Below are 12,857 nucleotides of genomic sequence, written 5' to 3'. Positions count from 1 at the left end.
TAAAAAGCAAAGCCTGCACCTGCCCTGTTCACACGGCCACCGCGTGGGCCTGGCACACAGGAGTTGTGCAGAAATGTGAGCTGAGTGAACACTATGAATTAGAATCTGTGTCCCTCCCTGACGTGCCCCGCCACCCCCCCCCCCACCATTCCACATTAAGAAACCAGAGCCCAGAGAGGCTAAGTCTCAGGCCAGGGACACACAGCAGCCACAGGTCACTGCCAGATTCCTGCTGAAGCTGGAATTCCCCCAACAGCCGGCCAGGGAAGAGGGGCATTTTTAGGAAAGAGAGACTTTTATACCCTGGCCATTGGGTGGGAATTTAGGGGAAGAAATTGAGCAGGCCAAACCCATAATATTGGGGCAAACCTGCCCCCTCCATCAGCGAAACACAGCCCAGGTATGGTGGGGGTGGGAGGCGGAGCTGTTTTGGGACTTTCCAGTAGCCCAAGCTGGGAGTTGGGGGGAGGATGTTGAGTGGGGATGGGAAAGGACTGAGGTCACGTGAGAAAGGTTTGCTTGCCGGCAATCAAGAGAACCTGCTGGAAGCAGAGGGTTCCATTGCCTGAGCAGCTGAGAAACTCTGAGCGAGTCCAGTCACTCCTCTGGACCTCAGTTTCCTCATCTGTTAGATGGGGCTGCTGATGGGGGTGGTGGTGAAATGACTCAGTCATTGTAAAGGGACTCCATGGGAGCGCCTGCTGAGACCCCCTGTGAGCTGGGGACACAGAACTGATGGGGACCCAAGCCTCACCTTCTAGAGCCAAGGTTCTCACCGGAATTGATTCTGTCCCCCAGGGGAAACTTGGTAATGTCTAGAGGCATTTTTGTTGTTGTCACAACTTGGGGTAAGGTGCTATGGGCCTCTAGTGGGTGGAAGCCAGGGATGCTGCTCATCCTACAGTGCACAGGGCAGGCCCCACAGCAGAGAATGGTCCAGTCCAAATGTCAAGAGTTTGGAGGCCGAGAAACCCTGCTCTAGGACTTCAGAGTGGGGAGCTGGTGCTCTGAGCAGCAGGTAGAGGCTAGCTGAGGCCATGAGGCAGGAAGGAACTTGACAAATCAGAATGCAGAGAAATGGTCACAGGGGGAGGAGCCAGAGGAACTTAGGGCTCTTTCCCCTTATCCCCTCTTGGCCCTCCTCCTCCATTTCCACCTCCCTTTCCTCCTCCTCTTCCTCCACCCTACTCCCCCCCTTTTTCTCTTCCCCCTCTATCTCCCCATCTTACCCTTCCCCCTCCTCTTCTTCCCCAGCAAGGCCCCTAGCAGGTCTTTGATGTCACTTCCTGCTCTTAGCTCCCTCCAGCCCTCCTCAGCGCTTTTCAGGCCAGCGCATTCCCACCCCAGGGCTGCCTGAGAGCCCTCTCCTCCCTCTTTGCTCAGTTAACAGTTCCTACCAGCTCTCCCCTGTCCACCTGAGTGTCTCCTCCTCCAGAACTCTCCCCCTTCCCCACTAACTCAGGCCCCTTTTGATCAGCTCTCTCAGCTCTGCTGTCATTTTACCTGTGTTTGATTCCTGGCTGCCTCCGCCATCAGACTGGGTGAGCCCCTAAAAAGCAAAGCCTGCACCTGCCCTGTTCACACGGCCACCGCGTGGGCCTGGCACACAGGAGTTGTGCAGAAATGTGAGCTGAGTGAACACTATGAATTAGAATCTGTGTCCCTCCCTGACGTGCCCCGCCACCCCCCCCCCCCCCACCATTCCACATTAAGAAACCAGAGCCCAGAGAGGCTAAGTCTCAGGCCAGGGACACACAGCAGCCACAGGTCACTGCCAGATTCCTGCTGAAGCTGGAATTCCCCCAACAGCCGGCCAGGGAAGAGGGGCATTTTTAGGAAAGAGAGACTTTTATACCCTGGCCATTGGGTGGGAATTTAGGGGAAGAAATTGAGCAGGCCAAACCCATAATATTGGGGCAAACCTGCCCCCTCCATCAGCGAAACACAGCCCAGGTATGGTGGGGGTGGGAGGCAGAGCTGTTTTGGGACTTTCCAGTAGCCCAAGCTGGGAGTTGGGGGGAGGATGTTGAGTGGGGATGGGAAAGGACTGAGGTCACGTGAGAAAGGTTTGCTTGCCGGCAATCAAGAGAACCTGCTGGAAGCAGAGGGTTCCATTGCCTGAGCAGCTGAGAAACTCTGAGCGAGTCCAGTCACTCCTCTGGACCTCAGTTTCCTCATCTGTTAGATGGGGCTGCTGATGGGGGTGGTGGTGAAATGACTCAGTCATTGTAAAGGGACTCCATGGGAGCGCCTGCTGAGACCCCCTGTGAGCTGGGGACACAGAACTGATGGGGACCCAAGCCTCACCTTCTAGAGCCAAGGTTCTCACCGGAATTGATTCTGTCCCCCAGGGGAAACTTGGTAATGTCTAGAGGCATTTTTGTTGTTGTCACAACTTGGGGTAAGGTGCTATGGGCCTCTAGTGGGTGGAAGCCAGGGATGCTGCTCATCCTACAGTGCACAGGGCAGGCCCCACAGCAGAGAATGGTCCAGTCCAAATGTCAAGAGTTTGGAGGCCGAGAAACCCTGCTCTAGGACTTCAGAGTGGGGAGCTGGTGCTCTGAGCAGCAGGTAGAGGCTAGCTGAGGCCATGAGGCAGGAAGGAACTTGACAAATCAGAATGCAGAGAAATGGTCACAGGGGGAGGAGCCAGAGGAACTTAGGGGCCGGGGGTGGGGTCGGGGGGGGCGGCGTCAGGGAGGCCTGTGGCAGGGATGGGGTTTGGGGGGCCCTGGGAGGGCAGAGTGAGCCATGGAGGGGGGGCCCGACCATCTGGACTCGGGACCATGGCGAGGGCAGTGCAGAATTCTGGGCAGATGCAAGGGACCTGCCCCCACCCCCAGCCACGCACAAGAAGTTGCCCAGACAATAGTCAGGATTCCAGGGGAACTTGGAGGAAGGAAGATAACAGAGGAGGAAGGAATTATGGGCCATGGGAGGATCCAAGAAAGTGGGTTGAAGGGTTTATCAGATGGTAGGCTTCAATTTTGAACACCTTCCAATTTTTTTTTTTTTTTGGCCGTCCCATGCAGCTTGCGGGATCTCAGTTCCCCAACCAAGGATTGAACCTGGGCCACGGCAGTGAAAGCTCAAAATCCTAACCACTAGGCCACCAGGGAACTCCCAGTGGCCTTCAATTTTGAGAAACAGAGAGGGTCTCTGGAGGAGGGGCTCCCAGAGCTGGGTACTGCAGGATGAATAAGAGTTTGGGGGATGGAGGAGGAGGGGGCATTGTGACACAGGCCTGTGTGTGTCTGCAGATCCAGGTTTGATCCCAGCCCTGCACTTCCTGTGGGAAGGGATTGGGAACCAGGACAAAGTCTCCCTCATCACAGCCTCGGTTTCCTCATGGGACCACCGCCATCAGAAGATCCCGGCGAGGAGATGAGAGCAGAACACTGCAGGCAGGCTGATGAGGGTGTAGAGTTCTTTAAGGTGATCCAAATGGACAAGAGGGCTGGGGAGGCAGTGGGGTGGTGACTGCCAGAACCTCAGGGATTCCTGAGAACATTCTAGAGCAGGGAAAGCTGGATGTGGATGTCAATGGGTGTCCACCCTGGCCCGCAGGGAAGCCGCCCCAGATGCTTGGGGGTGACACAATAACACTCCAAAAACTTGAGAATAAAGTTTTCCCCCCCTTGAGGGGTGTTTACATTTCTGGAGCCCAAAGACCCCAGAAGAAAGTGACTTTCTAGAAACCATGTCAGCAAGAAGCCGGTGCCACACCTTCCACCCCCATGCCCTCCTCAGCTCTAGGGCAGCCTTGGGCCAACTCTGCTACTTCTCCATGCCCAAGGTATCCCTCCAGAGCTGCCCCATGGACCCCTTAGGCTACCCCATCCCCCCTCTCCTCCCCACAACCGTGTTGCCATGTGGTCCCCTCAGAATGGGCCAGGTCAGGAAGCCTCAAAGGGGGAAGCAGAGAGGGAACCGGACCAGTCCAGGTTGTGGCCTAAAAGACATCAAAACAGGGACTCAGAGGCAGGTACAACACGGGCTCCGCCCCCCCAAGCCCTGCCCCGCTCCAGGACCGCCCCCCCATCCCCTCCCTGCTCACTGGGCTCTCCCTCCCTCTCCAAGATTCTTCTCCTCGGTGCCCAGCCCTCTGCCCCGCAGGTAGGCCACCTCCCCAGACTGTGACCCATCCCCGACTCCTGTCCTTTCCCAGCTTTCTTTCCCCCGGAGCTGCCCCCTCCTTACCGGCCGGCTTTCTGGGACCTCAGATCAGCAGAGCCTTGAGGACCACGACCACGACCACAGCGAACAAGACGCTCAAGCAGCTAGAAGAGTTGTTCTCAGCTGAGGCCTCACTCCCTCTTCTGGAGTAGAGATCGGGACAACTCAGGCAGCTGCCAGGCCGGCTCCAGCAGCTGGAGGCTGCGCCCCTAAGAATCTCCACTCCTCCCCCACCAAGTCACTGGGGAGGAGAGCTGGCAGCGGCCACCCCATGGCTGTGTGACACAAGGGACAAGGCTGGGACTTAAACTTTGCCCCCTGAGCAACGGGGTTTTTCGAAGACAAGGGGGTCGTGAGTCTTCGGGGTGGGGTGAAAGGGGAGTGGCCGGGGGGGGGTCGTCTCGGACCTTAGTCGCTGCACCTCCGCCAAAGTGTCCTCCAGCTTCTGCTTCAAAATCTTGACCTCTCCTGGTGGGGTCGGGTACAGAATCAAGGGGCACAGTCAACACACTGACCACGCCCACTCACCTGGCTCCAACCCGGGACATGTCCCCGCCTCTAGCCCCGCCCTCATTTAACCCACGCGGGGAAACCTGGCGTGCTCTCCCATCCCCTACTCCAGATGGAATCTGGCCCCATCCCTCCCTCCCGACCCCAACCCTGGGACCCTCCCTTCTTAGTCCTTTTCAATAACTGGCCCACCCCTCTGAGCCCCCTCCGTGGAACGCTGGCCTTGTGCTTTTCTCACCCTGAAGCTCTGCCACCTGGGCCTGCTCCATCTTCAGAGAATCCCTCAGGGTCACCTGCAACGCGGGGGTCGGGGTGGGGGGTGGGAAACTGGACTTCTGTCCTTGGGCCCTGGACCCCTTCTTAGGCCCTGGGATCAGAGGAGCTCGGGTCCAAACCCCCTTCAGTTTCCACTCCGACTGTCCCCTGCACCTCAGTCTCCCACCTTGAAGAGTGGCCACAACCTCCCACCCTCCCAGGGCCACCGATAAGGGTGTGATCCTCGAAATGGGAGTTTTGAGGCCCTCCCCAAGAGAACTTGGAAGCTCCCCATGCTCAAACTCTAGGAGAAGTTTCCAGATCCCCCGGACTATTGCCCAAGAAGATTGAGAGGTCCTCCCAAAACCAGAACACAGGGGGGATTTCGGAGTCCAAGGAGAGGTCCAGTGGGAGTTTCAAGGTTCCCCCATATCAGGACACAGATGAAAATTCCAGAGCCTCTAAGGATGCAGTGCAAGTATCTAGAGCCTCTTCTTTCTTTGGGACCTGGAGAGGTCCCGATCCCAACCCCTAGAGGGAACTTCTGCTCCCCCAAGACTGGGGCCCGAGGGGAGTTTCTAGCTCCCACACACCAGTGCCCTGGAGTCTGGAGATTCCCCCATATCCTAGCAGGGATACTGAGGTCCCTGATTCGGGTGCTCTGGGGAGTTTTAAGGCCCCACCCCACACTAGCACCCTGGAGAGAGTTTAGAGGTCTCCAAGCCCTGGTGGGGACATCCAGGGGGGGAGTTTTAAGGTCTATCTTGATCTCCACGTAGACCCTGTAAGAACCCCTGCAAGTACAGGGCCCTCTCTAGGGGGTGCAGTGGCTTACCACCGTCTGGTTGCAGGTGGCGGCCTGGACCTCCATCTCGTGTAAGACTTCCTGGGCCTGGGTTAGCTGGTGCTGCACGTATCGAGTGAGGTTCTGACACTCCTGCTCTGCTTGGAGGCCGTCCGTGCAGTCCTTGCTGTTGGCCCTGACGACGAAGATGATCAGGGGTACAAGGAGAGCCATCACCATCACCATCACCAGCAGCAGCAGGAAACACAGGTACCGTGGCTGCAACGCAGCGACGCAGCACCGACTCATTCAAGTGGTCGAACGTGGGCCCAGGGCTGTAGTGATAAAAAGTAAGTGCCCTCCAGATCTGCTCGTAGGGAGTCTGGACGGGAGTTAGGGGAGGGAGCTGGAACCTCCTCTGGGCTGGGGCTACCCCTTATTAGCATAGGAGCTGTGCTGACCAATGACAAGTTCCAGGAGGATCCTCTGACTCCGAGATACTTGAATGGGGCATCTGCTGGCAGAACGGAGCCCAGGCTTTCAGTTTCAGTTTCCTTTTTCGCTTTCCCAGAAAGAGAGGTGGGTTGTTTCTGCCTAATTATGGCCTCGGGACTTTCTGGGTTGGTTGCTGGCCAGTGAGATTCTGTGGGAGGGGAAGCTGCGGCTACCTGTGACACCCCATCTCAAGTCCCTGCCCTTCTCCTTTATGTTTCTGAGCGTGACAGCTGTAGTTACTGAGTGCCTAGTGCATGCCAGCTTTGTGTTCATCTGTACCACGACCTGAAGAGGCCGAGGGCATTTTTGGTTCCCAAGTCCCCAGCTTGGGAAACCGAGGCTGAGAGGTGACTACTGGACGGGGGACAGGGTCTGGGTCTGACTGAAGAGGCTGGGTTTTGAATTCAGGGGTCTCCCTGGTGACCTAGCAGGGGTTCACTTAGCATCCCTGCCCCTCCCCGCCCCCCCCCGCCAAGGGGACCATAGGGAGCCATGGAGGGGTCAGAGGAGGGACCATAGCCTGTGGGAGCGGCGGTGGGGGGCAGGGGGGGGCGGGGGGGGGCGGGGGGGTGAGACGATCTGGATGGACCCACGAGACTAAGGCTGCAGTCCCCCCATTTGGCCACCAGAGGCTGCCCCAGCCAACAAACCAGGTCCCTGTTCTAGCTCCACCCAGGAACCAGCTCCTGCTTCCACAATCTGCCCCTACCACCCCAGGACACCACATAGCAGGGGTCCACTTAGCATCCCTCCCCCCCCCCGCCCCCCCCCGCCAAGGGGACCATAGGGAGCCATGGAGGGGTCAGAGGAGGGACCATAGCCTGTGGGAGCGGCGGTGGGGGGCGGGGGGGGGCGGGGGGGTGAGACGATCTGGATGGACCCACGAGACTAAGGCTGCAGTCCCCCCATTTGGCCACCAGAGGCTGCCCCAGCCAACAAACCAGGTCCCTGTTCTAGCTCCACCCAGGAACCAGCTCCTGCTTCCACAATCTGCCCCTACCACCCCAGGACTCCACATAAACCCTCTGAACTGTAAGGGAGCAGGACCCTATGGGGCCTTCATTCCTGAGTTGTTTTTACAGATGTGAAATGCCTCCCTCACCAAATGGAAGATGTTAACTACTTGATGACCATAAGCCCGTAGCCCCCAGGCCTCGTGGCGCCTAAGGATTGATCATGTTAACCCCTGTGACACCACCCTGTTACCTCACCATCAGCCAATCAGAGAATTGTGCACGAGCTGATCACAGACCCTGTGACCAACACCTCCCCCCCACCCCCACCCCCATACCTGGCCTTTAAAAATATTTTGCTGAGGGCTTCCCTGGTGGCGCAGTGGTTGAGAGTCCGCCTGCCGATGCAGGGGACACGGGTTCGTGCCCCGGTCCGGGAAGATCCCACATTCCGCGGAGCGGCTGGGCCCGTGAGCCGTGGCCGCTGGGCCTGCGCATCCGGAACCTGTGCTCCGCAACCGGAGAGGCCACAACAGCGAAAAAATGTTTTGCTGAAGCCCTTCGGGGAGTTCAGGGTTTTTCTGAACCCCGAGTTCACAAGCCACCCGCCTCCTTGCATGGCCCTGCGATAAACCTTTCTCTGCTCCAAACTCTGACGTTTTGGTTTCTTTGGCCTCACTGTGCGTAGGGCACATGGACTTGTGCTAACAGAACATCAGTTTCCTCATCTGTAAAGTGAGGCCATAACAGGAGCAGCCTCAGCAGGAGGGGCCAGTGAGGACTTTTGAGTAAAATGCTTTGGCATCCAGTAGGCACTCAATGGATGTGTGGACGGCTGTGTGGCTCAGGGCAGAAGGAGAGGTGGGTAATGCAGAAACATGGCCATGGAGTGAGGAGCACATTTTGAGGAAAGATGATCATGTCCATCTGGAACACGCTAAACCCAGAAGGCCCGGGGGTCGCCTGGGGAGAGGCCTCCAAAGGGGGTTGGACCCTGGAGTGAGGTTCAAGGAAACTCAGGCCACACGGATCTCCCCTCCATGTGGCCTGGGGAGCCAGAGCCTCCTGCTGGAAATCGGCTTGATTGCAGGCTTCCAGTTGCCAGCTGTGACCTCTGGAAGGCAGCTGTGTGCTTTTCCTGTGGCTTCTTCAGCCACAGCCTGACCACGGCCCAGATTCTGTTGAGTCAGCCATTTGCCGTGTTTGCAGTCAGCTGGGTCAGATGGTTCATGGGACCAAGGCCAGAGGCCCAGGTCCCCAAATGGACATCCCTCTGCCTAGAAGACCCCCATTAAAACCACTCAGCAGCCAAGTTGACAAGGGATCAGTGATGATCTTGCTGAGGAGGCCCAGGGGGAGCTTGTGTGTCCCATGAGTAGGGTCCTCCCTTCCAGGCCAGGACTCCAAGTGCAAAGACACGACCCTGGGCAACGCTGACTTATTGGAGCCCCACTGTGCTGGACTTCAGACTTTAGGGTCAGCTTGGGACCATGATTTCAGGTAGAGGCCAATATTGTGTGTGAGCAGCCCTGCCTCCCTATGGGACCCTGGGCAAGAGATTTCCTCATAGCCTCAGTTTCCATAGCTGTAAAATGGGGCTGATCATAATAGAACTTTTGGGTGCCCCCCCCTTACATTCTGCAACCAAAGCAAGTGCCTTATTCACCTCACTCTAGTCCCAGTGCTGCAAACAGAAAGTCTGTGGGTTTTCCCTCTAAAATTCCCAATGGAAATAGTTATGCCACCGTTCTGCTGATTTTAGCTTTGCTATTTTTTTAAAGAATCATTTTATTTTGGTTTGCAGAAATAGAGCGAAGATAGTACAAAAACATTCCATAGACCCCACACCCCATTTCCCCTGCTTTGACCCTCTTACATCTGTATGGTACATTTGTTACAATTAATGAACAAATTCTGATTGATAACATTATTATTAGCTGAAGTCCATGCATTATTCAGATCTTCTCAGTTTGTCCCTAATGTCCTTTTTCTGCCCCAGGATCCTCACGGGACATTAATGTCTCTGGGCTGAGACAGTTTTTCAGACTTTCTTGGTTTTGATGAACTAGACAGTTTGGAGTCAGGTGTTCTGTAGGAGGGCCCTCAGCTGGGATTTGTCTGGTGTTTTTCTCATGGTTGGACTGGGCTTTGGAGAGGAGAACCACAGAGGGGAAGTGCCTTTCTCATCACACATGTGTCCAGGGCTCGTGCCGTCAGCGTGACTTATCACTGTGGTGTTGACCTTGGTCACGTGGCTGAGGTGGTGTCCGTCAGGCGTCTCCACCGTAAAGTTACCTTCTTCCTCCCTCTCTGCGCTGTGCCCTTTGGAAGGAAGTCACTATTTACAGCCCACACCTAAGGGATGGGGGGTCGTGTTCCACCTCCTTGAGGGCAGAACATTTGTGTAAATTGTTTGGGATTCTTCTGCCTGGGAGATTTGTCTCTTCTCCCTCATTTATTTATTTATTCAATCATTTATTTATATCTGTGTGGACTCGTGGATATTTATTTTACACTTGACATTATTTATTTTGTCACTCAAATTGTTCCAACTTTGACTCTTTGTTACTTTTGACAAACTTAGTTCCACCAAAACATACTGGAACATTCCTTGTAGGCAAGTAGAAACCACATGCTCATAAGGGGTTCAGTTAAGAGAAGGCCACCATCATTCTCTGGGGCAGGCAGGGCAGAGACACTATTTTAGGAGCAGGGAGCACACACAAGGGAGATTTTTCTTTCCTTTTCTTTTTGTTTTTTTGGCTGTGCCTCATGGCTTGTGGGATATTAGTTCCCAGACCAGGGATTGAACCCAGGCCCTCAGCAGTGAAAGTGCAGAGTCCTAACCACTGGACTGCCAGGGAATTCCCATAGGAGATTTTTCTTTTTGTGGTTAATTATAAGAGAATAATGTAAGACATTAAAGAAACACATTTCGTAAAGGACAAAAAGCTCATCCATAATCCTTCCTTCACTTAACTGCTTTATTTCTGTTCATGAAACTACACATGTATTTCATTGCATTGACAGAACACCTTACTTTGGGACATTGAGGTGTTTTCAGTTATTTATGGCCATGTGTGGGCGACAGAGGACATCGCCATGCTTATAGGAAGGCGCTGGCCCAGGGACGATTCCGCCCCCAGGGGACATTTGGCAATGGCTGGAGACAGTTTCCGTTGTCACAACTGGAGGAGGAAATGCGCTGGCATCTAGTGAGTGGGAACCAGGGCTGATGCTCAACATCCTATATAATACATAGGACGCCGACCCCCCCACTACAGAGGATGCTGGGTCTCAACAGTGCCGAGGGTGAGAAGCATTGCCCTGGAGGGTCTTAGGTGCAGCTTAGGAATCAGACTCGGCCTCAAATTCCATCTTGGCTCTGGACCAGCTACTTCACCTTGCTGAGATTGTGCTTTCTTTTTTCTTTTCTTTTCTTTTTTAAAAAATATAGTTACATAGAATTAGCATGTCTTTTTTTAAAAAAATTATTTATTTATTTGGACACGCTGGGTCTTCATTGCTGCGCGCAGGCTTTCTCTAGTTGCGTCCGGTGGGGGCTACTCGTCCTTACGGGGGGCGGGCTTCTCATTGCCGTGGGTTCTGTTGCCGAGCACGGGCTCTAGGCGCATGGGCTTCAGTAGTTGTGGCACTCGGGCTCAGTAGTTGTGGCACACGGGCTTAGTTGCTCCACAGCACGTGGGATCTTCCGGGACCAGGGATCGAACCCGTGTCCCCTGCACTGGCAGGCAGATTCTTAACCACTGCACCACCAGAGAAGTCCCAGATTGTGCTTTCTTATCGAATGGGTATGATATCAGCTCCTTCCCAAGTTGTTATGATGATGAAATAAATCAATATATCAAAAGTGTTAGCTCAATACCTGGTGCCTTCTCACACCCCTGTGAGAGTTCATCCCTGTTACCATTTGATAAGTTTTGGATTCAATTGAATTCTTTCCTTAGATTGAGTTCCCAGAAATTACTGGGGTTACTGGGTCCCAGGGGAGGCACGTCTCCCTGGCTCTTGCTTTCCCTAAAGAGGAATCCAGAATTTAATCTATTGCCTGCCCCTGAGTGGATTCTTGTCTCTCTGAGTATGTCACAGTCATTCTTGTTTTCCTTCCAGCTCCTTCCATGGTCCTTGTTCCAGCAGCTCCTCCCTCTCCTGTAAGACACAGAAGCTCCAGAGTGTCGTCCACCCACATTGGACATTTCCCTGGGTCCACAGTTCAATCAGCACCCCTTTCTCAGTCCCAGGGCTGAGTGTGGGCATTCGAACCATGTTCCTTGTTGCAAGAGGTCACCAAAAGGATGTGACCACTGGTTGAACTGGGAGCTGGACCGGGGCAATTGGAGGCTCCATATCTCTTCCTTTATCCTTGGAATGTATATTCTGCCCACTTTTCTCATTTCAAGTCACTTCAAGACACAACCTTGAAAAAGTAATGCACTTTTGAGACCATCTAGATGATATATCTGACGGTACCCCCATTAAGGCCTCTGTATAAACTTGTAAGATTCTGGTGGGTGGGTGCAGATATCTACTCATCTTGCAGCCACACAAGACAAGCCTCATAAGTAAGTTCCCTTGCTTATTAAACCTGCCACCTACCCATCTGGAGTGGTCTGCGTCTTTCTTCCATCTCTCCTTACCCTCTATCTATAGGGGCCAGTTTCAGATTTCACTCAAGGAATTCCAGAGGTTGGGAACTAACAATTGGTGAGCCAGCCAGGAGACTGAAAAAATGGGCCTTGGGGAAGAGGCATGGCAGGGGAAATTACAGGTTGGTCATCAACCTCTTTGTGGGGAAGAGTGGCCTGTATGTAGATGCTCGAGGACCTCTGCATAAGTTCAGGGATGTCCTGAAAACACCAACTGGTCTGATGTTCTGTTTGAGGAACTGTGCAGAGTGCACTTCAGGAAAGAAGGGAGGTTAATGGCTGCCACAGGGGGCTGGCTGGCCACTGATGCCCAACTAGAGGCTGAAGTTTGAGTTAGAAGTTGAGGGAAGAGCTGAGGTTAGAGAAGGATGTGAGGTTGTATGTGAGGTTGTTCACTACTCTCCTAACTTTGGGGCTGATGGACAACGTGAGAGAGCAGGATGTTAAGTTGGAGAACTGAGTGTGCTGTTTTGCAAAGCTAGGAGGGTGCAAGCTGTCTCATATTAAGGTCGGGACACTTGTGACAAAGCCACTAAGAGGTAGGACCCCTGGGAAAGTGAGGAGAGTGAAGGGGAAGATGTTGTGGTGATTGATGGTGAAACAGACAAAGCACTCTGTGCTGTCGGACCCCTAAGACCAAGGAAAGCAAAAGCACAGCAATGACAAACTCAGCCAGTGGGGCAGCCCCCAGTTCAGGAACATTCACGATGAGAGAATAGATGCCTGCTGAGCTTATTGATATAGCGTCTGGGAAAATTAATAAACATTTAATTTAAAATGGAGTGGGGAGGCCTGAAAGACGAGCTCTTATACCTTACCCCTCAGTGTCAATTCTGCAACAGAAAGAGATGGTACCTTTGCATCTCCAACAGGAAGAAGATTACTACTTTGCTACCCAGCAGGAGGAAGGAAGGATTTCTCCTTGCCTGGCAACGGCCCAGCCAATGAGAGACTGTCACAACTCAGCCAAAGAAAAGCCACTACACTTCAAACTCGTAGTTTCCTCCAATGGATTCT

General features: G+C 54.0%; 1 protein-coding gene and 1 long non-coding RNA gene across 2 annotated transcripts; one reads left to right on the top strand and one right to left on the bottom strand.

Moving 5' to 3' along the window:
* Positions 1-3,429: 3,429 nt before the first annotated feature.
* Positions 3,430-6,158, bottom strand: BST2 (bone marrow stromal cell antigen 2; the record flags this gene model as incomplete). Its single annotated transcript, XM_028483047.2, is given in 6 exon segments — positions 3,430-3,952; positions 4,201-4,319; positions 4,584-4,644; positions 4,925-4,979; positions 5,777-6,004; positions 6,006-6,158. Coding segments are annotated over 5 exon segments (597 nt in total), but the record flags the coding sequence as incomplete, so codon positions are not given.
* A 40-nt stretch (positions 6,159-6,198) lies between these two features.
* On the top strand, positions 6,199-12,857 carry LOC129391780 (uncharacterized). Its single transcript, XR_008616464.1, has 3 exons — positions 6,199-6,304; positions 11,305-11,620; positions 12,713-12,857. It is a non-coding gene; the product is annotated as an uncharacterized lncRNA (long non-coding RNA).

The sequence above is a fragment of the Physeter macrocephalus genome, unplaced genomic scaffold (genome assembly GCF_002837175.3).
Source record: "Physeter macrocephalus isolate SW-GA unplaced genomic scaffold, ASM283717v5 random_4, whole genome shotgun sequence".
Classification (NCBI taxonomy): Eukaryota; Metazoa; Chordata; class Mammalia; order Artiodactyla; family Physeteridae; genus Physeter; species Physeter macrocephalus.
Note: the sequence above shows the minus strand (reverse complement) of the source record. Positions and strands in the feature narration are given on the sequence as shown.